Here is a 24749-nt window from a genome sequence, read left to right as displayed (position 1 = left end):
CACTTGTTTTGATAAGCGTGTGAGCGCCTTATCCACCCTAGGGGGTGTTTCCCAGCGCGCCCTAACCTCTGGCGGGAAAGGGTATAATGCCAATAACTTTTTTGAAATTAGCACTTTTCTATCTGGGTTAACCCACGCTTCATCACATACATCATTCAATTCCTCTGATTCAGGAAAAACTACAGGTAGTTTTTTCACACCCCACATAATACCCCTTTTTGTGGTACTTGCAGTATCAGAGATATGTAAAACCTCCTTCATTGCCGTGATCATATAACGTGTGGCCCTACTGGAAAATACGTTTGTTTCTTCACCGTCGACACTAGATTCAGTGTCCGTGTCTGTGTCGACCGACTGAGGTAAAGGGCGTTTTACAGCCCCTGACGGTGTCTGAGACGCCTGGGCAGGTACTAACTGGTTTGCCGGCCGTCTCATGTCGTCAACTGATTTTTGTAATGTGCTGACATTATCACGTAATTCCATAAACAAAGCCATCCATTCCGGTGTCGACTCCCTGGGGGGTGACATCACCATTACCGGCAATTGCTCTGCCTCCACACCAACATCGTCCTCATACATGTCGACACACACGTACCGACACACAGCAGACACACAGGGAATGCTCTATTGAAGACAGGACACAACTAGCCCTTTGGGGAGACAGAGGGAGAGTTAGCCAGCACACACCCAAGCGCTATAATATATATGGGAACAACCCTATATAAGTGTTGTATCCTTATAGCAGCTTAAATATAGTAATATCGCCAAAAAAAGTGCCCCCCCTCTCTGTTTTACCCTGTTTCTGTAGTGCAGTGCAGGGGAGAGTCCTGGGAGCCTTCCTCACAGCGGAGCTGAGCAGGAAAATGGCGCTGTGTGCTGAGGAGAATAAGCCCCGCCCCCTATTTCGGCGGGCTCTTCCCCCGGAGTTTGTGATATCTGGCAGGGGTTAAATACATCCATATAGCCTCAAGGGCTATATGTGATGTATTTTTAGCCATAAGAAGGTATTATACATTGCTGCCCAGGGCGCCCCCCCCAGCGCCCTGCACCCTCCGTGACCGCTGGTGTGAAGTGTGCTGACAACAATGGCGCACAGCTGCAGTGCTGTGCGCTACCTCATGAAGACTGAAAAGTCTTCTGCCGCCGGTTTCTGGACCTCTTCAATCTTCAGCATCTGCAAGGGGGGTCGACGACGCGGCTCCGGGACCGGACTCCATGGCTGGGCCTGTGTTCGATCCCTCTGGAGCTAATGGTGTCCAGTAGCCTAAGAAGCCAATCCATCCTGCACGCAGGTGAGTTCACTTCTCTCCCCTAAGTCCCTCGATGCAGTGAGCCTGTTGCCAGCAGGACTCACTGAAAATAAAAAACCTAAAAACTTTTTCTAAGCAGCTCTTTAGGAGAGCCACCTAGATTGCACCCTGCTCGGACGGGCACAAAAACCTAACTGAGGCTTGGAGGAGGGTCATAGGGGGAGGAGCCAGTGCACACCACCTGATCCTAAAGCTTTATTTTTGTGCCCTGTCTCCTGCGGAGCCGCTAATCCCCATGGTCCTGACGGAGTCCCAGCATCCACTAGGACGTCAGAGAAATAAAATAAGAAAGCTTATAGCTGCTAAAAACTAGAAGCCCTCTTGACCATGGACTGGCTCCTGCCACACCAAACAAAAACTGATTTGCCTGAGCCAGGAGGTGGACGGGCCCACTGCATGCTGGGAGGCCAAAAGCTTTGACCATTTGGTGCAAATCCACTGTCGCATCATCATATCCCAATGTTATCCTGTGGATAACCTGTGGACCCTGCAGGAGAAAAAACTGTTACAGCAGCTGGGAGAGTTACATGAAATGAGGAGCTAGTGCAGCTGGTTAATGAGCTCGAGGATATCACAGGAACTATACAGCAGCTGCAGCTTAGATGTGGAAAGCTGTGGAGGTGGCTCTCTAGGAGAAGGTAGATCTGATGGTGGGTGAACAAGTGCCAGATGTGGAAGCTTCTAGGTACACATTGGGGATCTGGTGGTGGCTGTGGTCTCTCAGGGTCTGGTCTAGGATTGGCCATCAACTATTGATGATCAGGAATCATTGATGGTTCATATCTGATGATAACTAGTTTTACCATCAAAGGCAGAGAGCCAGGTAGTTATCCGCCATCGATAGTAGCTGTGAAGATACTGGGTTCCAAATCACTCAGGCACAGTGGTAGATGAAAAACTAACAGTGGTTTATTGAACAGAATGTATTATAAACAGCTCAGCACACCTCTGTAATCCAATTCCACATGACAATTCCCACCACAAACTCCTGACAGAACATCACTTCTTAGTCAAGGAGCATAGAATCTCTTTCAGCTCTCTGGTTAGCTCTACTTATATTCCTCAGAAGCTTCATATTACATGGGGTGTGTGTGACTTCTTTGTCTAAGGATCTTACAGCATTGGAATACAATACATATTCTAATCAAGGTGATTACATCAGCCAGAGAGCAACCATGTCTGGTCAGCTCACTGTTGGACAATAGAGAGTAAATAAGAAGGGACAATGGTACCTTATATGACTCAACCTTTGAGTGTCCACTGTGGTGGTAGTAAACAATAGAAAACTAGGTCTAACATGAATACATTATCTAAAGGGTACCAGATAACGTAACACAATTGCATATATTAACAATATTAAGGTTGATTTAAACAATATTGGGTGAGCAGTAATGGACATGTTATGGAGAATGAGGAAACAGATGAATTGAATGTATAGGGATATGGGGATAAAAAGTACATATCTGACATGAGAAATGAGGCATAGCTATATTGTCACAGACCTCTCATTTCCTCACAGTAGCCATGGGCCAGATGTTATTTCCCATCATTTACAGACTTCTGCGGATGCACCGAGATGCTAGGCTGTCAGCCAGTAGCCCTGCACCGCTCCAGCTCTTACATATAGTGTGCTGTTCCAGCTGGAAATAGGATGCCCCATCCACCTCACTGACGTGACAGGCTCAGCTGTCAGTCATGAAGCCCCACTGCGCCCACTCTCTCCGTACTCATACATACATGCCTTTCTGGGAGTGTCTCATCCTGGTTGTCAGTGAGACATTATCTCTGGCACAGCTGTGTAATCATGATGTGAGTGTGTGTGCTGAGTAGTGAGTACTGCTAGCAGCAAGTCTCACAGCTTAACTGCAGTATAGCAGTGTGGTGGTGGTGGGGAGAAGGGGGTTGCTACACCAATGAGTCAAGGAATGGAGTAGTTGGATGGGACTCACACAGCAGGTGGTGAAAAGCTTAAAAAGGAGGAGTGGTTGGAAGAGGAAGGAACTAGTAGGCTCAGAAGGGATTAGTAAGGACTCTCAAGGGAAATTGGAGTGGGATCCCACAGGTACCAAACTGGGTAAAGAGCAGCTTTTAGGAAGGAAATAGGTGAGCCAGACCCCGTGGTTGTCCCTTCTTTACCTCATGCAGGGTGGATCTTTGGACTCTCCACTTCCTGGGGAGTCTGGGTTCTTCTTGGCCACTGCAAAAGAAAAGAATTACCAGCACTGGCTGATTATGTATGATTAATAGGTACTATACATCCGAAAGGCTTAGTGAATTAAAAACCACATTTATTCCACATGTAAAAACACATTAAAAAAAATTGGGAAATAAATTATTAAAAGTTAAAATATGCCACAATATGCCTGAGTTGATGATTTAGATGTCCACATCAACGGCTAATGACACTCAGAGAGGACCAATGTCACTGGAAATGTCCATCACTAGCAGTTCATGTGGACATCTAAATCATCAACACAGGCATATTGTGGCATATTCTAATTTTTAATAATTTATTTCTCAATGTTATTTTTTTTTTTGTGTGTGTTTTTACATGTGGAATAACTGTGGTTTTTAATTCACTAAGCCTTTCGGATGTATAGTACCTATTAATCATACATGATCAGCCAGCGCTGGTAATTCTTTTCTTTTGCTGTATATTTATCCACCAGGGGATTTACCACCCCTCTTACCAGCTGCTATTGACAGCTCTCCCCCTCTCTCTCCTTGGCAACTACCTGGTGGTTCTGTGGTCATCTCAGGCCATGAACCTCCCAGATAAACATGACATGGTCATGGAGATGGTCCTGGGCTCTGTGAAGTAGGTGGAACAAGCAAAGTTGTGTCCCTTCTGAAAGGGCAATGGTGGACATTGTGAATGGTGATGGCAAGGTTTTTGTCGACAAAGAGGGTTATGCCATATACAGCAGAAGCATGGGTCCTCAGCCTATATGATGTGCCACCATTAATGTGGACACTGTCTTGTCCAACCAAGCTTGATTTATGGGCTTTGTCATTTTTTTAAGCAGGATAAAGGCTGATTTTTTTTATTTCTGCAGTAGACTAGAATAAGCCCAGACAGTCCACTTCCATTATACCACCTGAATGTGACGGACAGTGACCACCGTGCCATCACTTACCTGTATGCTTACACGAAACAGAATGATGGAACACTTACACGGTTTCTTTACATCTTCTGGGGTCCACTCCGAGATTAGACATTATGGCGTAATTACTCAGACGGGAATATAAAACAGAATAAAAATAAAAGATTTAATGCAATAATTAGATGCAAACAAAAGCTTTATTATGAAATCATACAGAGGAGTATCCGCACCATATAGATGTAACATACAACAAACCACTGCAGATGAAACCCGGGTGACTCTAATGCACATGATAATGTACAGGGTATATATGGACAGGATCTTGTATCAGAAAACACTCAGCACTCCTTATCAAGATGAGTGTCTGCAGCAAGTTAGGCAAACTAGAAGTGAAAACACGTTCCAATATCCGCCATATTGTCGTGTAGCAATACAGATTGTCTAATACCAGTTTGCACATTCACATTTACACAAAGCACAAGATACAAAATAAACAGCAGAAAAAATACCTAAGCATTTGGGATGTATTATTTAGGAACTAAATATACAGACAGGTCCTCCGTTATCTTGGCTGGCTGAGGCATTAGTCGCGATCAGGCATACGCAGCGTACCTGGGCGCAAGGAGGCGCGCCTGGTCGTAGGAAGGCACACAGAGCGTTTGGCGTTACCTTTGAGTGTAATACCTAAGATCATCCACCAGATGTCGCTTTTTTAAATCACCAATGCCCAAGCGTGTGGTCTCCATTAAAATACAATACTGAACTAGAGCGTAAGAACTACTTTACTGGTGCGTCTCATTACGCTACATTATGCTACAGTATGTCATAAAGTCTATAACAGTATATACAGTACAGGTGCAAATAGTACAGCATATACAGATGCAAATGAACGTGTTACAGATACAGTATGGTCTATTGATGTTAGGGATATGCGAGTGTCCAAATCCCGTAGTATTAAGTATAATGGGGAGAGATAAAAGCTCCTCCATAAGTTTCTGGATGCCAAATCCCTGTGTGTATAGTTTATACAGACGCAAATGAACGTGTTAAAACACTTGTGTATGCAGAAACAACTAATGTGTGAAAGGAATAATGTAGCTCATTGACTTTACAGTATGTACAGTGCATAAAATGAGCGTCCGAGTCCCCTAACGGCATAAACAAACACCAATGGGGAGGAATCGCTCTTTGCAGTACTTTTACACATGAACTTGAGAATCTTCCATGCAGTGCTGTGGGCTAGCGATGAAGGCTCCGGTTTGCCACGCTGAGTACCGGGTTCGATTCCCAAAGTGTTAATTGTTTTTGTGTTCCAGTGACATTCACTTTATTATTTTTTCTGTGTAATCCATTGTAAAACATTCAACAGAAGGGTGCACACAGGTTTCACACAAATCGGGGTAAATCTGCAGGAGTGACTCATTCACTATCTAAAATACACAGCGGTAATGAGCACGTATAGACATACCAGTAAATATAAATTAGTGTATTCTGACGCAACTAACTGTTCGAGCAACACAGTACTGTATATCGTCGGCGTTAGAGAATCTGTGTTGTACATTATAAGCTGTTCCTGATAATTAGTACTCTAATAGAAAAAACTGTACAGAGATACTAAGGACAGTGATTTTGCATCCAGGAACTTAGGGAGGAGCTTTTATTTCTCTCCATTATACATAGAAAGATTAAACTTGTCACTCTACGTTACAAGCTGTTCATGCTATTTTGTACACTACTAGTGTACTAAATAGCACGAACCCCATCACAACAGTTGCCCAGATCAAGAACACTCTCCAGTAGATAGGTGTATATGTGTCAAAGTCAACAATCAAGAGAAGACTTCACAAGAGTGAATATAGAGGGTTCACCACAAGATGTAAACCATTGGTGAGCAATAAAACAGGAAGACCAGATTAGAGTTTGCAAACAACATCTAAAAAAGCCTTTACAGTCCTGGAACAACATCCTATGGACAGATGAGACAAATATCAACTTGTACCAGAGTGATGGGAAGAAAAGAGTATGGAGAAGGAAAAGAACTGCTCATGATCCAAAACATACCAGCTCATCAGTGAAGCATGGTGGTGGTAGTGTCATGGCGTGGGCATGTATGGATGCCAATGGAACTGGTTCCCTTGTATTTATTGATAATGTGACTGCTGATAAAAGCAGCAGGATGGATGCTGAAGTGTTTTGGGAAATTGTATCTGCTCATATTCAGTCAAATGCTTCGGAACTCACTGGAAGGCGCTTCACAGTGCAGATGGACAATGACCCGACGCATACTGCGAAAGCAACCAAAGCGTTTAAGGCAAATAAGTGGAATGTTATGCAATGGCCAAGTCAATCACCTGACCTGAATCCGATTGAGCATGCATTTCACTTGATGAAGACAAAATGGAAGAGAAAATGCCCCAAGAACAAGCAGGAACTGAAGACAGTTGCAGTAGAGGCCTGGCATAGCATCACCAGGGATGAAACCCAGCGTCTGGTGATGTCTATGCGTTCCAGACTTCAGGCTGTAACTGACAAAAAGATTTGCAACAAAATATTAAAAAGTAAAAGTTTGATTTAGGATTTTGGAAACAAAGGAAGAAACAAGAGAGCGACTACGGTGTAGTATTTTTCAATCAGTTTTGTCTAGTGATGAGCGGATTCGGTTTTACTCGGATCTCAAAACAGAATCTTATTGGCTATACAAAACACATGACATCTGTAAGCCAATAAGATGCCGTTTTGAGAACAGAGTAAAACCGAATCCGCTCATCACTAGTTTTGTCACACGCAAGAATATTATAGCGTACGGATTACGGCTTGACACATGGCGTATCAGTCCCCCATTCTTTAGTACAGGTTACTACTGGGATCTAAATGCTGCTAGGAGACACAAAGAATCGCTATATAGTGTAGTATATTTCCGTATGTGGGATTAAATTCAGTTATCACAAAATTTATATGCGTACCAGATAAATAAATATTTGCATATCAGTATGGATATTGTATCCAGGTCTTCATCTAGGAGATGGTAATCAGATCGCCCTTGGAAAATATGTCAAAGCTCAATTCACAAAGCACTGATCTGGGCTGCGACCACATTAAGTAGTAAAGTACTTTTTGTTGAACTGGACGAGCGCACTGATCTACTGATTTACAATATTTGATTTAGGATTGTTTAGTTTGTACCATTACTTTTGGTCCATTAAAAAGTGGGAGGCACATATAAAAACCATTTTAATTCCTACACCGTTCACCTGATTTTGATGTATATACCCTCAAATTAAAGTGGAAAGTCTGCAGTTAAAGCACATCTTGTTTGTTTAATTTCAAATCCATTGTGGTGGTGTATAGAGCCCAAAATATGAAAATTGTGTCGATGTCCCAATATATATGGACCAGACTGTATATTGCATAAAGCATAGGAGATAGGATTGACCCTTGAGGAACATTGCATGACAGTGATAATTATACTCCAGAAGATTTAAATGGTTCCGTGCTTGGGTAATGTCTAATATGTTCAACAAGAGCGGATTTATTTCTCTCATAGCATGAAAATGGCTTCTCACCTGTGAAATCGCTGATGTGTATCAAGACCTGATTTCTGTCTAAAACATTTCCCACACTTAGAACAGGAATACGGCTTCTCACCTGTGTGACTTCTCTGATGTTTAACAAGATTTGATTTAGATGAAAAACATTTCCCACACTCAGAACAGGAATATGGCTTCTCACCTGTGTGACTTCTCTGATGTATAACCAGATTTGGTTTCGATGCAAAACATTTCTCACACTCAGAACAGGTATATGGCTTCTCACCTGTGTGACTTCTCTTATGTGTAACAAGGGCTGATTTCTGTGTGAAACATTTCCCACACTCAGAACAGGAAAATGGCTTCTCACCTGTGTGACTTATCTGATGTTTAAAAAGATCCGATTTATGGCCCTCATTCCGAGTTGTTCGCTCGGAGTTTTTCATCGCATCGCAGTGAGAATCCGCTTAGTGCGCATGCGCAATGTTCGCACTGCGCATGCGCCAAGTAAATTTACTATGGAGAAAGTAAGTTTACTCACGGCTTTTTCATCGCTCCGGCGATCGCATTGTGATTGACAGGAAATGGGTGTTACTGGGCGGAAACACGGCGTTTTAGGGGCGTGTGGCTGGAAACGCTACCGTTTCCGGGAAAAACGCAGGAGTGGCCGGAGAAACGGTGGGAGTGCCTGGCCGAACGCTGGGTGTGTTTGTGACGTCAGCCAGGAACGAAAAGCACTGAACTGATCGCACAGGCAGAGTAAGTCTGAAGCTACTCAGAAACTGCTAACTCGTTTGTGATCGCAATATTGCGAATACATCGGTCGCACATTTAAGAAGCTAAGATACACTCCCAGTAGGCGTAGGCTTAGCGTGTGTAACTCTACTACATTCGCCTTGCGAGCGAACAACTCGGAATGAGGGCCAATATGCAAAACATTTTCCACACTCAGAACAGGAATACTGCTTCTCACCTGTGTGACTTCTCTGATGTGTAACAAGATTTGATTTAGATGCAAAACATTTCCCACACTCAGAACAGGAATACGGCTTCTCACCTGTGTGACTTCTCTGATGTTTAAAAAGACTCGATTTCTGTGCAAAACATTTCCCACACTCAGAACAGGAATATGGCTTCTCACCTGTGTGACTTCTCTTATGTATAACCAGATTTGGTTTCGATGCAAAACATTTCTCACACTCAGAACAGGTATATGGCTTCTCACCTGTGTGACTTCTCTTATGTTTAGCAAGATTTGATTTAGATGCAAAACATTTCCCACACTCAGAACAGGAATATGGCTTCTCACCTGTGTGACTTCTCTTATGTGTAACAAGGGTTGATTTCTGTGTGAAACATTTCCCACACTCAGAACAGGAAAATGGATTCTCACCTGTGTGACTTATCTGATGTTTAAAAAGATCTGATTTATATGCAAAACATTTTCCACACTCAGAACAGGAATACGGCTTCTCACCTGTGTGACTTCTCTGATGTTTAACAAGATTTGATTTATATGTAAAACATTTCCCACACTCAGAACATGGAAATGGCCTCTCACCTGCCTTAGCTGGCTGATGAGTAATACGGTTTGTGTTCTGTGTAAAACATTTGGCATCTGTAGAACAGGGAAACTCTGTATCTAATCTCAGAGCTGTAATAGATGCACCAATATCAGAGTGATCAGGAGAACATTTCCCAGGATCAGAGGGACCAGCTGATAGAGCTGGATGTATAATTGGGGTAATGGGATTATCTCCTGGAGAATCCTGTCTGCTGTCATTATCTGTTATGTCACAATCCAGGGATAACATTAGATGTACTTCTGAGATATTCCTGCTTGTGGGTCCATCTGCTGGAAATAAAATACATTAATATATAAAATGAGCAGATAAGACCCAGGATGTAACAGGATACAATATATAATTCTATAACTGCCATTTTTTTTAACCTGTAATCAGTGCTTTTATGTTTATTAAAAAAACAAAAGATAGGATGCTTAGACTGGAGCTTGATCAACACTGAAGGCTCAAGTGGGATTACTAGACGTGACACAGACGCTTATATGGGATTACTAGAGGTGACATGGAAACTCATGGGGGATAATTAGAGGTGACATGGGCGCTTATGTGGGATTACTAGAGGTGACACAGACGCTCATGTGGGATTACTAGGTGACGTGGGCGCTCATGTGGGATTACTAGAGGTGACGTGGGCGCTCATATGGGATTACTAGAGGTGACATGGAAGCTCATGGGGGATTATTAGAGGTTACATGGGCGCTTATGTGGGATTACTAGGAGGTGACATGGACGCTCATGGGGGATTATTAGAGGTGACATGAACGCTCATTTGGGATTACTAGAGGTGACATGGACGCTCATGTGGGATTACTAGAGGTGACATGGATGCTCATGTGGGATTACTAGAGGTGACTTGGGCGCTCATGGGGGATTATTAGAGGTGACATGGGCGCTCATGTGGGATTACTAGAGGTGACGTGGGCACTCATGTGGGATTACTAGAGGTGACATGGACGCTCATGTGGGATTACTAGAGGTGACATGGATGCTCATGTGGGATTACTAGAGGTGACATGGACGCTCATGTGGGATTACTAGAGGTGACATGGACGCTCATGTGGGATTACTAGAGGTGACACGGACAATCATGTGGGATTACTAGAGGTGACACGGACAATCATGTGGGATTACTAGAGGTGACACGGACGCTCATGTGGGATTACTAGAGGTGACATGGACGCTCATGTGGGATTACTAGGTGACATGGACGCTCATGTGGGATTATTAGAGGTGACATGGACAGCTCGTCTGGGCACAGATTCAAATTGAGGTCTGGAGGAGGGACATAGAGGGAGGAGCCAGAGCACACTAGTATCTAAATTCTTTCTTAAAGTGCCCTATCTCCTGCGGAGCCCGTCTATACCCCATGGTCCTTACGGAGTCCACAGCATCCTCTAGGACGTAAGAGAAAAGAATATTGTTTTTTGTAGCAAAACTACAAGTCCCAGCAAGCCTCTCCGCAAGCTGGTACTTGGAGAACCACAAGTACCAGCATACAGGGGGGGGGGGGGCACTGGTACCTGTAGTTCTACTGCAAAAAAAAATACCCAAATAAAAACAGTACACACACACCGTGACATACATGTACACCGTCACACAAATACTTACCTATGTTGACATGAAGCAGCCGGTCCTCTTCACCAGTAGAATCCATGGGGTACCTGTAAATAAAATTGTACTCACAACAATCCTGTGTAGATTGGTCCTCTTCAGAGTTTGTAATCCACGTACTTGGCAAAATAATAAAACGCAAAAAACGATCCACGCCCTGCCTTTCCTCGACTGCCGGGACCCCCTGTGACTGCTGTCAAAGAGGGTCCCTTCAGCCATTCAGGGAGCGCCATGTCGTGGCACTCTCCTGATTGGCTGTGCGCTTCTGAGTTGTCAGGCGGTGCACTCGAGATACAATGTAGCGCATAGGCGCTCCATTGTATCCAATGGTGGGAACTTTGCGTCAGCGGTTGAGGTTACTCGTGGTCAACCGCTGACCGCAAAGTTCCCACCATTGAATATAATGGAGCGCCTATGTGCTATGCGCCGCCTGACAGCTCAGACGCGCACAGCCACTCAGGAGAGTGCCACGACGTAGCGCTCCCTGATTGGCAGAAGGGACCCTCTTTGACAGCAGTCACGGGGGGTCACGCCAGTCGGGGAAAGGGGTCCCATGTGTAAACATGGAACCCCTTTCAGTGCGTGGATCGTGTTTTGCGTTTTATTATTTTGCCAAGTACATGGATTACAAGCTCAGAAGAGGACCAATCTACACAGGATTGTTGTGAGTATAATTTTATTTACAGGTACCTCGTGGATTCTACTGGTGAAGAGGACCGACTGCTTCGTGTCAACATAGGTATGTGTGTGTCGGTGTGCATGTATGTAATAAAGTTATACTGTCACGGTGTGTGTGTACTGTTTATTTGGGTATTTTTTTGTAGTAGAACTACAGGTACAAGCGGGCCCGTTCCCCCCCCCACAAGCTGGTACTTGTGGTTCTCAAAGTACCAGCCTGCAGGGGAGGCTTGTTGGGACTTGTAGTTCTGCTACAAAAAACAATATTTTTTTTTACACTTGGCTATCAGCCTCCTTTGGATGGGGGGGGGGGGGGGGGGGGGGACACAGCCTCGGGCTTCACCCCTGGCCCTTGGGTGGCTGGAGAGGGGGACGCCTTGATTTAAGGGGTCCCCACTCCTCCAGGGTACCCCGGCCAGGGGTGACTAGTTGGGGATTTAATGCCACGGCCGCAGGGACTGGTATAAAAGTGTCCCCCGGCTGTGGCATTATCTCTCTAGCTAGTGGAGCCCGATGCTGGTGTGAAAAAATAAGATTTTACTTACCGGTAAATCTATTTCTCGTAGTCCGTAGTGGATGCTGGGGACTCCGTAAGGACCATGGGGAATAGATGGGCTCCGCAGGAGACTGGGCACTTTAAGAAAGAATTTGGATACTGGCGTGCTCTGGCTCCTCCCTCTATGTCCCTCCTCCAGACCTCAGTTAGAGAAACTGTGCCCGGAAGAGCTGACAGTACAAGGAAAGGATTTTGGAATCCAGGGTAAGACTCATACCAGCCACACCAATCACACCGTATAACTTGTGATAAACTTACCCAGTTAACAGTAGGAACAACGGAGCATCAGATCAACCTGATGCAACCATAACATAACCCTTATTTAAGAAATAACTATATACAAGTATTGCAGAAGAAGTCCGCACTTGCACCACAATAGGTTGGTTTATATGAAAAGATGACACCACTTTTGGGAGAAATTGTGGACGGGTCCGCAATTCTGCCCTGTCCATATAGAAAACCAGATAAGGGCTTTTATGTGACAAGGCCGCTAATTCTGACACATGCCTAGCTGATGCTAAGGCTAATAGCATGACCACCTTCCACGTGAGAAATTTTTACTCCACGGTTTTAAGTGGCTCAAACCAGTTCGACTTCAGGAAACTCAACACCACGTTAAGATCCCAAGGTGCCACTGGAGGCACAAAAGGGGGCTGAATATGCAGCACTCCCTTTACAAACGTCTGAACTTTAGGAAGAGAAGCCAGTTCTTTTTGAAAGAAAATAGACAGGGCCGAAATCTGGACCTTAATGGAACCCAATTTTAGTCCCAAAGTCACTCCCTCCTGTAGGAAGTGAAGGAAACGGCCCAGCTGGAATTCCTCCGTGGGGGCATTCCTGGCCTCACACCAAGCAACATTTTCGCCATATACGGTGATAATGTTTAGCCATCACGTCCTCCCTAGCCTTTATCAGTGAAGAAATGACCTCATCCGGAAAGCCTTTTTCTGCTAGGATCCAACGTTCAACCGCCATGCCGTCAAACGCAGCTGCGGTAAGTCTTGGAACAGACAGGGCCCCTGTTGCAACAGATCCTGTCTGAGAGGCAGAGGCCATGGGTCCTCTGAGAGAATTTCTTGCAGATCTGGATACCAAGTCCTTCTTGGCCAATCCGGAACAATGAGTATTGTTCTCACTCCTCTTTTTCTTATGATTCTCAGCACCTTGGGTATGAGAGGAAGAGGAGGGAATACATAAACCAACTGGAACACCCACGGTGTCACTAGTGCGTCTACAGCTATTGCCTGTGGGTCTCTTCACCTGGCGCAATACCTTTGTAGCTTTTTGTTGAGGCGGGATGCCATCATGTCCACCTGTGGCAGTTCCCACCGACTTGCAATCTGCGTGAAGACTTCTTGATGAAGTCCCCACTCTCCCAGGTGGAGGTCGTGTCTGCTGAGGAAGTCTGCTTCCCAGTTGTCCACCCCCGGAATGAACACTGCTGACAGTGCTCTTACGTGATTCTCCGCCTAGCGAAGGATTCTGGTGGCTTCCGCCATTGCCATCCTGCGCCTTGTGCCACCTTGGCGGTTTACATGAGCCACTGCGGTGATGTTTTCCGACTGAATCAGCACGATTGGTCGCGAAGCAGAGTCTCCGCTTGACGTAGGGCGTTGTATATGGCCCTTAGTTCCAGGATATTGATGTGAAGGCAAGTCTCCTGACTTGACCACAGACCTTGGAAATTTCTTCCCTGTGTGACTGGCCCCCACCCTCGGAGGTTGCATCGGTGGTCACCAGGACCCAGTCCTGAATGCCGAATCTGCAGCCCTCGAGAAGGTGAGCACTCTGCAGCCACCACAGGAGAGACACCCTGGCCCTGGGGGATAGGGTGATCAGCCGATGCATCTGTAGATGTGATCCGGACCACTTGTCCAACAGATCCCATTGAAAGGTCCTCGCATGGAACCTGCCAAAGGGAATGGCCTCATATGATGCCACCATCTTTCCCAGGACTCGCGTGCAGTGATGCACCGACACCTGTTTTGGTTTTAACAGGTTTCTGACCAGTGTCATGAGCTCCTGAGCCTTCTCCATCGGTAGATAAACCCTCTTCTGGTCTGTGTCCAGAATCATGCCCAGGAAGGGCAGACGAGTCGTAGGAATCAACTGCGACTTTGGAATATTTAGAATCCAGCCGTGCTGTTGTAACACTTCCCGAGAGCATGCTACGCTGATCAGCAACTGCTCTCTGGACCTCGCCTTTATAAGGAGATCGTCCAAGTATGGGATAATTGTGACCCCTTGCTTTCGCAGGAGCACCCCCATTTCCGCCATCACCTTGGTAAATATTCTCGGTGCCGTGGAGAGACCAAACGGCAACGTCTGGAATTGGTAAGGACAATCCTGTACCCAAAATCTGAGGTACGCCTGATGAGGTGGATAAATGGGGACATGAAGGTATGCATCCTTTATGTCCAGAGACACCATAAAATCCCCCCCATTCCAGGCTTGCGATGACCGCTCTGAGCGATTCCATTTTGAACTTGCACCTTTTCAGGTGTATGTTCAGGGATTTTAAATTCAATATGGGTCTGACCGAACCGTCCGGTTTCGGTACCACAAACATGGTTGAATAATAACCCTTCCCTTGTTGAAGGAGGGGAACCTTCACCACCACCTGCTGAAGATACAATTTGTGAATTGCAGCTAACACTATTTCCCTCTCTAAGGGGGAAGCTGGCAGGGCCGATTTGAGGTATCGGTGAGGGGGCATCTCTTCGAATTCCAGCTTGTATCCCTGAGAACCAATCTCTATTGCCCATGGATCCACCTGGGAGTTAACCCACTTGTGGCTGAAATTTCGGAGATGCGCCCCCACCGGGCCTAGCTCCGCCTGTGGAGCCCCATCGTCATGCGGTGGATTTAGTGGAAGCCGGGGAGGACTTCTGTTCCTGGGAACTAGCTGTGTTGTGCAGCTTCTTTCCTCTGCCCTTGCCTCTGGCAAGAAAAGACGCACCTCGGAGTTTGTGTTTTTGTGATCGAAAGGACTGCATTTGGTAATACGGTGCTTTCTTAGGTTGTGAGGGAACATATGGCAAAAAGTTTGACTTTCCAGCAGTAGCTGTGGAGACCAGGTCTGAGACCCTCCCCAAACAACTCCTCACCCTTGTAAGGTAAAACCTCCATGTGCCTTTTTGAGTCAGCATCGCCTGTCCATTGCAGAGTCCACAGGACCCTTCTGGCAGAAATTGACATTGCATTTATTCTAGAGCCCAGAAGGCTAATGTCTCTTTGAGCATCTCTCATATATAGGATAGCGTCTTTTATATGCCTCAGGGTCATTAATATAGTATCCTTGTCCAAGGTATCATGTTCCTCAGATAAGGTATCCGTCCATGCTGCTACAGCACTACACACAGGCCGACGCAATTGCCGGCCTTAGTAAGGTACCTGAATGTGTATAAATGGACTTCAGGGTACCCCCTTGTTTTCTATCCACAGCATCTTTTAGGGTGGCCGTATCCTGTGACGGCAGGGCTACCCTCTAGGATAAGCGTGTTAGAGCTTTGTCCACCCTAGGGGAGGATTCCCAGCGTAACCTGTCCGTTGGCGGGAAAGGATACGCCATAAGAATCAGTTTGGAAATCTGCAGTTTTTTTATCTGGAGATTCCCAAGCCTTTTCACATAACTCTTTTAGCTCATGTGAAGGGGGAAAGGTCACCACCTGCCTTTTTTCCCCATACATATGAACCCTCCCATCAGGGACTGGGGTTTCCTCTGTGATGTGCAACACATCCTTTATTGCTATAATCATATAACGGATGGCTTTAGCCAATTTAGGCTGTAACTTTGCATCATCGCAATCGACACTGGAGTCAGAATCCATGTCGGTATCTGTGTCAACAATTTTGGATAGTGGGCGCTTCTGAGACCCTGACGGCATCTGCAACATAGGATCAGGCATGGGCTGAGACCCCAACTGTCCTAAGGTTTCAGCTTTATCCAACCTTTTATGAAAGGAATTAACATCATTTTAAAACATTCCACATATCCATCCAATCAGGTGTCGGCGCCGTCGGCGGCGACCCCACATTCATTTGCTCCCGCTCTGCTTCCACATAGCGTACCGACACCACATACACAGGGGATGCTCTTTTTGAAGACAGTTCCCCCACAAGGCCCTTTGGAGAGACAGAGAGAGAGTATGCCAGCACACACCCAGCGCTATATAACCCAGGAATAACACAGTAACTTAGTGTTAACCCAGTAGCTGCTGTATAATATATTTGTGCGCCTAATTTATGTGCCCCCTCTCTCTTTTTACCCTCTCTACCGTGAATCTGCATGGGAGAGCCTGGGGAGCTTCCTCTCAGTGGAGCTGTGGAGAGAAAATGGCGCTGGTGAGTGCTGAGGAAGAAGCCCCGCCCCCTCAGTGGCGGGCTTCTGTCCCGCGTTTCTGTACACAATTATGGCGGGGGCTCATGCATATACACAGTGCCCAACTGTATATATGCCCAACTTTTGCCAAGAGGTCCTAATTGCTGCCTAGGGCGCCCCTCCCCTGCACCCTACAATGACCGGAGTATGTGGGTGTAGTGTGGGAGCAATGACGCACAGCTGCAGTGCTGTGTGTTACCTCAGTTTGAAGACTGGAGTCTTCTGCCGCCGATTTTGAAGTCTTCTTGCTTCTTTCACCCGGCTTCTGTCTTCCGGCTCTGCGAAGGGGACGTCGGCGTGGCTTCGGGATCGGACGACAAAGGGTGAGATCCTGTGTACGATCCCTCTGGAGCTAATGGTGTCCAGTAGCCTAAGAAGCAAGACCTATCTGCAGAGAGTAGGGCTGCTTCTCTCCCCTCAGTCCCACGATGCAGAGAGTCTGTTGCCAGCAGATCTCCCTGAAAATAAAAAACCTAACAAAATACTTTCTTATAGCAAGCTCAGGAGAGCTCACTAAACAGCACCCAGCTCGTCTGGGCACAGATTCAAACTGAGGTCTGGAGGAGGGACATAGAGGGAGGAGCCAGAGCACACTAGTATCCAAATTCTTTCTTAAAGTGCCCTGTCTCCTGCGGAGCCCGTCTATTCCCCATGGTTCTTTACGGAGTCCCCAGCATCCACTAGGACGTTAGAGAAATACGGGGGACCTACGTCTTTTGTCCCCCATATTTTTGGCACCAGGACTGGACGCAGAGCCCGATGCTGGTTGTTAAAATACGGGGAATCCCCTGTCATCCCCCCCCTCCCCCCCGTATTTTTACAACCAGGACTGGCTCAAAGAGCCCGGGGCTGGTTATGCTTAGGAGGGGGACCCCACGCATTTTCTTTCAGGATTTTTTTAACCCATTCCCACAGAAAAACATGCTCTGATCTCTCCATATTATTTTATTCAGTAAAAAAAAAAAAAAAATATAAAAAAAAATATATTAAATAATACTTGTGGCTCCTAAATAGACAAACCAAGTAGATAATCCCTTCTAATATAAATAGATATGCTACTACCAATAAAAAAAAAAAACACCAAAAAAACATGTTTTTAAAATTTGAATATACTTTTGTCGAAAAGCCGCAATTTAACCATTGCAGACATGTCGAATTTGACAAATGTCGAATTGCAAAAAGTCGAATCTGAAACGGCCGTTTTTTTGTCGAAAAGTACTGTATTGCAATGTTGAATCAGTTTTGTCGAAAATGCCCCGTTTTTCAACATTTGCGGCAATTCGACCGCAATTGCATATGGCCCTATATCTATCTCACTGGGGCTCTGCACTCACTATAATAACTAACAATAATAAACAGGGGAGATTTAGTTCACCTACTGACCAATGCATTTAAGCCTGCAGCCCCCGACAAGGGACCCAACTATACTGCAGGCCTGCTCTATTGCTCAAAATAATTACCAGAAAAATAGCTATCACATTAGTGTTACACTTTAGGTATGCTGCTACCTGGTCTAAAGCTCACAGCAACTTACCTTATATAGCTGAGACCGTTACCTACACACCTAATGTAAAGCACCCAGGAGAACAGCGGACACAATCTATAATTAACTTAAGTCAGAGTGCATGAGAGAAGGTGACTACAAAAAGATTAATGAAAAACTAATCTAATAAACAAAAAGGATATATATATATATATATTTATTCTCCTATGTAACCTGTAGAGCTGCACACACCAGGAGATAGACATTTATGTATGTAGTAAGGCTACTGGGAGACCTTAGATTGAGCAATATTGGATCTGGCCATTACATTCTATAAAGTCATAACCTCAGAACTGCACAGAGCAGGGACTATTATTCACAAGTAATTAGGAATTTGTTCATCAGGAACAAATCCACAATTACCGTTTAAAGTTTACACAATTATTTGAAGTCTACATAATTTATATTTGAAGATAACAAGACTTACTGTCGACTTACCAGGGTTAACTCTTTTTCTTTGAGAAAAAAGGTACTACCACCTATACGCGCTATCCATTACAATACATAAATGGTGAATGATGTACAAACAATGTAATATCAATGATGGATATCCCAAATGATGTGAAAATATATAAAGAAGGACATCTTTTTCTTTGAGGTCCACAGGATCCACAGTCCTTGTATTGGGGTGTAGGTGGTAGGAGTTGACTGGGCACCACACAGTTAAGCTTTTAGCTCCCATGATGCACCGGACCTCCTCCTCATATACCCCACCTCCAGCCTAGGGAAGCTAGTTTTGTTAACAAGCCAAAAGGCAGGAGCCGGATTTCAGGAGAAAAGGAAGACTTGAACATACAAGACACACTATCCTGCAGAGTAGAAAAAATCAAAGGGGGGAAGAAATTGGATTTTAATTACCTGCCGGTAAATCCTTTTCTTGTAGTCCGTAGTGGATACTTGGGTCCACATTAGTTCCATAGGGTATAGACGGGTCCACTAGGAGCCATGGGCACTTTAAGAAATTAATAGTGTGGGCTGGCTCCTCCCTCTATGCTCCCTCTACCAGACTCAGTCTAGAAACTGTGCCCGAGGAGACGGACATACTTCAAGAGAAGGATTTAACTGAACAGTAGTGAGATTCGAACCAGCACACACAACCAAGAGGAAAGCCATGCTAACCAAACTTGAAAAGGAACAGCAATGGCTGAACCAACTATAATAATACTTAACCAAGTAACAGTGCAGAAAAACGAAGCACCGGGCGGGTGCCCAGCATCCTCTACGCACTACGAGAAAAGGATTTACCGGTAGGTAATTAAAATCCTATTTTCTCTTACATCCTAGAGGATACTAGGGTCCATTTAGTACCATGGCGATGCACCAAAGCTCCCAAAACGGGTGGGAGAGTGCGGAGGTTCCTGCAGAACTGATTGATCAAACTGAAGGTCCTCAGCGACCAAAGTATCGAACTTGTAGAACTTAGCAAACGTGTTCGACACTGACCAAGTAGCCGCTCGTCAAAGCTGTAAAGCCGAGACACCCCGGGCAGCTGCCCAGGAAGAAACCACCAACCGAGTAGAGTGGGCCTGAACAGAATTTGGAACCGGCAAGCCTGCCGTAGAATAAGCATGCTGGATAGTAAGCCTGATCCAGCAAGCAATAGACTGCTTTGAAGCCGGGCACCCAATTTTATTGGGATCACAGAAAACAAACAGCGAGTCAGATTTTCTGTGACAAGCCGTCCGCTTCACATACATCTAAGGACTTTGAAGAAGCAGAGGTGTCGGTAATCACCGGAACCACAATAGGTTGGTTGATGTGAAATGCAGACACCGCCTTAGTAAGAAACTGCTGACGAGTTCTGAGCTCAGCGTGACCCTCATGAAAAATCAAGTAGGGGCTCTTGTGAGACAATGAACCAAACAATATAAGACCAGATACCCAAGGCGCAAACACACTATAGCAGCCGTTTGAGGAAAAAAAGGGCCACCAAACCCTTTAAACCTAGGATATAACAAACAAATACTCAAAAATGGGCGCTAGGTGTAGTTTCATATGATGAACAAAATATACTTAAAGTCCTTAGTGAATGAAAAGTCCAACTTCAACAAAGGCCTCCTGTAGAGATGTGTATGTCTTTCTGATTCACAGGTACCTCACGGTGATATGTAATGGAAAAACAAAGTGGAAAAACAGTGTAATATGCCTTTATACACCGCAAAGTCTGTCAGACAAAAATGGCTTGATATTCAAGGGTAGCGTACCCCACTCACAAGGAAAAGAGTATGACTCCACATATAACGGTATCTTTATACATCTGTAATTTATGTTCAATGGCATAAATGGCGTACCATTACTCACTCAGATAGTCGTAAGGATCCTCCTATCTCGGTTTCTTTAAAATGTTCAGCTCCAATCACGAACCAAGGAAGTTATAATAAAATGATATTTTTTATTAAAACAAATTTAAAAACACAGGATTGACAGGAGACCACACATAATATGCCAGGGGCAGAAAGTACAGTGTACCAATGCTTAGCCGCCGGCCGAAAACGGCAAAACAAGCCAGATGTGATGCACAACTACACTCCCACATAAGTGTGTGATACTGCCTGTGAACACCCTTCTCCAACGCGTTTCTCCCCTTCAATGGGGCTTCTTCAAGGAACAAGAGTGTCTAAAATTTACAGCTATTTAAATGAAATGACCGGAAATTAGCTGATCAGATGTATATCTGTATCAGCTGTATTGCTATGGTGACGAGCTGACACGAGGTACCACAATGCACTAGGTATTAGTTGCCGTGGTTACCCAAATTACGGACGCTAAGCTCCCTTCCGTCCCACCAAACGTAACGTCACTTCCTGTTATCATTGCCGTGACAACCCGTGCCGTCTCATGACGGCCACGAGAAGCATGTGTTGATTACCATATTCCATTATAAATATGTACATAATATAAATGGAGGAATTAAGATATAAGTTAACAACAATGGGCATAAGACGAGGGAATCACTTCCGCCCGTCTCGGCCGAACGTCACTTCCTGTTATTATTAACATGACAATCCGTGCCGTCTCATGAAGGCCACGAGAAGCCTGGGTTTATTTATATACCCCATTATTAAAATGTACATTATACAAATGGAGGAATTAAGATATATGTTTACAACAAACATAATGGGCAAAAACAGAGAAATCACTTCCGCCCATCTTGGCGGAACGTCACTTCCCGTTGTCGTCTCCATAGTAACCCGTGATGAGCTAATACCTTTACATAGACACAGACAAATGTGTTGTGGTAACTGCAATTATACTGACGCTTATTTACCCTCCACACATATACCTTTATGTGCAGGGTATGGGATATGATGCCAGCATAAATGATATAGTAAAACTAAATTCAAATGTATCAAATAAAATAAAAATATTTTGTCTAATGGATGCTGTGATCTGGGACTATAGTTGTGCATCACACAAAACAATTATAAAAACCATCTTAACTCAAATTCATGATTAAGACCATTAGGTACAAGTGATCCTAAATTATAGATCCATCTCATTTCACTCTTAGCCAATCTGATCTCTTTATTGTTATTTCTCCATTGGTCCTTAATTAATTCTATAGCCCAAAATGACATAATGTGGTCTGTAGAACAATTATGTACTTCTTTAAAATGAAGTGAGAAAGGGTGAGTGATCAAACCCTTCCGTATATTACGGAGGTGTTCCGACCAACGAACTTTCAAACTCCTACTGGTTTTGCCTATGTACAACTTGTTACAAGTACATTGTATGGCATAGATGGCATATTTACTATTACATGTGATGAATTGCTGTATCTTATGTGTTTTACCATTCCTATCAAAAGAAGGGAGCTTCCGTACCTTAGAAGGACAGCTCTTACACATAGCACAGTCTCCACATCTATGGAAACCTTGATTCCTAACAGTACCCCCTAATGGTTTATCTATAATGGCACTAGTGGTTAATTTATCTCTGAGATTCGGTGCTCTTTTATATATAAACTTTGGCTTGTCTGGTAAAATAGATGTTAATACCGGGTCCTTTTTAAGGAGATGCCAGTTATTGTAGAACACCTTCTCTATTAATTTATGGTACCCATTAAACTGTGTAACAAATGCTAGATTTGACAAAGTTTCTGATTGGGGTTTAATTCTTGTGCACAATAAGGTTTCCCTATCCACCTCCGCTACTTCCTCCAATGACGCTTGCAAACAATGAGGTTTATACCCCTTCTCAATAAACTTGCTCTTCATAGAGAGGGCTTCTGTATTGTAATTTTTGACCTCCGAGCAATTCCGGCGTAGACGGGTGAATTGCCCTTTGGGGACATTTTTAAGCCATTGGGGTAGATGGTTGCTTTTTGTACTGATGTACGTGTTAGAATCAGTGGGTTTAATGTATATAGTGGATTCAATATTCCCATCAGAAACGTATATATGCAGATCCAAAAAATTAACCTCAATTTGGCTGTAATTGAAGGTAAAATGAATCCCTAAAACATTTGTATTGAGATAGACACAAAATTCCTGGAGAGTTGTGACACTCCCCTTCCATATGAATAAGACGTCATCAATATAACGCCACCACGGACCAGATTCGCCTCCCAGCCATGCCCCGCCCATACGGAAATGTCTTCCCATCTGGACATAAATAGGTTAGCATAGCTGGGGGCGAACCTGGTCCCCATGGCGGTGCCCACCTCCTGATTGTAATACTCGCCATCAAAGTTGAAATAATTATTTTGAAGGATAAATGTAATACCCTTCAAAACAAAATCACAAAGATTACTTGACATATCACCAGTGGTCAAAGTCTGTTTGACTGCCTCAATACCATCCATATGCTTAATAATGGTATAGAGTGATGTAACATCACCTGTTATCAACCACATATCACTCTCCCATTTAACATCTTTCAATTTATTGAGAACGTCCCTGGTATCCTTAAGGTACGAACGTCCCTCAAGTACAAAGGGTTGTAATTGAAAATCTATGTACTGAGACAGATTTGACGTGATAGAATTCGTCCCTGCCACAATTGGACGACCCGGGGGATGAAGTTCATCCTTGTGGACTTTTGGCAAAAGATACAATACAGGTACAGTATATTTTTCGTTGATGAGAAATTCTGCTGTATTCTTATCGAGTGTGCCATTCTCCAAATGACTATCCACTAAATTACGGAGACCATTAAGAACTTTAACAGACGGGTCTGCTCGTAGTTTTTTGTATGTAGTCCCGTCTTTTAATTGGCGCATGGCCTCTTTAACATATTCCACTCTATTCATTATAACAACCCCCCCCCCCTTGTCTGCAGGTTTAATGATGATGGATTCATTATTTTTAAGTTTGTCAAGGGCTAATCGTTCTTTTTTGGTCAGATTATGTTTATATGCAGGCATATTACCTTGGAGAGCATTAATCTCATCATTAACTATTTTATGGAACGTTTCCACGAAGCATCCTTTCATGTGACCCGGATTAAAATGCGATTGTTTTTTGAATCTAGGTTCACTGTTATTCTGTGAAGAATTATTTTCACTATTTGCAAAGAACTTTTTTAAAGATAATTTGCGTACAAACTTTTGAATGTCTATATAAAGATTGAAGAAATTAATTTCATTTGAAGGACAAAACTTAAGACCCTTTTTAAGTACAGAAATTTCATCTTCATCGAGTACATAATCACTCAGATTGAAGATCTTCATCATTATATCTGTTTCATCGGATGGGTGGGAATTGATTTTAATGGGATTTTTCTTGGGACGATGTTCCCTTTTCCGCTGGCCACCTCTTTTGCCACGTTTGGTTTTACGAGATGTGGCCAGCGGAATAGTGGACTCTACCGTCGATTTCTCCAATTGTCCCCTCTGACATCTAAAAAATCCCTATGTGGAGTAAGATTATCAAACGCCTGATACCTATTGTGCGTCTGTATTGGAGTAGGACGCACATCCTCATATCCATGACGATTCGGTTCATATCTATTGTTTGTCCATTGGTGCTGATAATTAAATCTCCCCCTCTTAGTGAACTCATTCTGTTTACGATTAAGATAAGTGTGTCTAAAAGGAACAGAATCTATATCAGGCTCCTGTTCCCCCCTATCTTTGTAATAAGGGCCCCTATTTCTCATACCAACATTGGATTTTGTTTGGTTGACCTTATTTTTTAGTTTTCTCCATTTCTGTGTGGACACTGGTATAACAGTCTCGGCAGGTAGATACACCTCTGTACTGATTTGACTATTATTCTGCTTACTCTTTGTCAACACAGAAGTGGGTTCAGGAACAGTTTTATCACGTGCCAATTTTTTGGTTTTACGTTGGATAATCTCTCTTTCATTTTTTCTAATCCTATTAGCAATGGTTTCCTCCATATCTTTATATTCCTCCATATTTTTGAACGGCGTCAGAAGTGGTTCTAATGACTTAATCTGAGAATCCAAGGAATCAAGCTCCTTGCGTCGTTCCTGAACTATAAGTTCCATCAA

The 24749-nt window shown here is 44.2% G+C and overlaps 1 protein-coding gene across 1 annotated transcript in view; it reads right to left on the bottom strand.

Annotated features, from left to right (window-relative positions):
* Nucleotides 1–4660: 4660 nt before the first annotated feature.
* The window catches only part of LOC135035406 (zinc finger protein 260-like), a 137254-nt gene continuing 117165 nt past the window's right edge, over nt 4661–24749 (bottom strand). The window contains exons 2-3 of the mRNA XM_063954334.1: nt 8915–9418; nt 4661–8311 (exon numbers count right to left, since the gene is read on the bottom strand). Coding sequence (XP_063810404.1) covers nt 7974–8311; nt 8915–9418 — 842 coding nt within the window. The 3' untranslated portion in view covers nt 4661–7973. The remainder of the gene's footprint in view (nt 8312–8914; nt 9419–24749) is intronic.

This window comes from Pseudophryne corroboree, unplaced genomic scaffold (genome assembly GCF_028390025.1).
Source record: "Pseudophryne corroboree isolate aPseCor3 unplaced genomic scaffold, aPseCor3.hap2 scaffold_603, whole genome shotgun sequence".
Classification (NCBI taxonomy): domain Eukaryota; kingdom Metazoa; phylum Chordata; class Amphibia; order Anura; family Myobatrachidae; genus Pseudophryne; species Pseudophryne corroboree.
The sequence above is the reverse complement of the archived record's forward strand: the minus strand, read 5'-3'. Positions and strand labels throughout refer to the sequence as shown.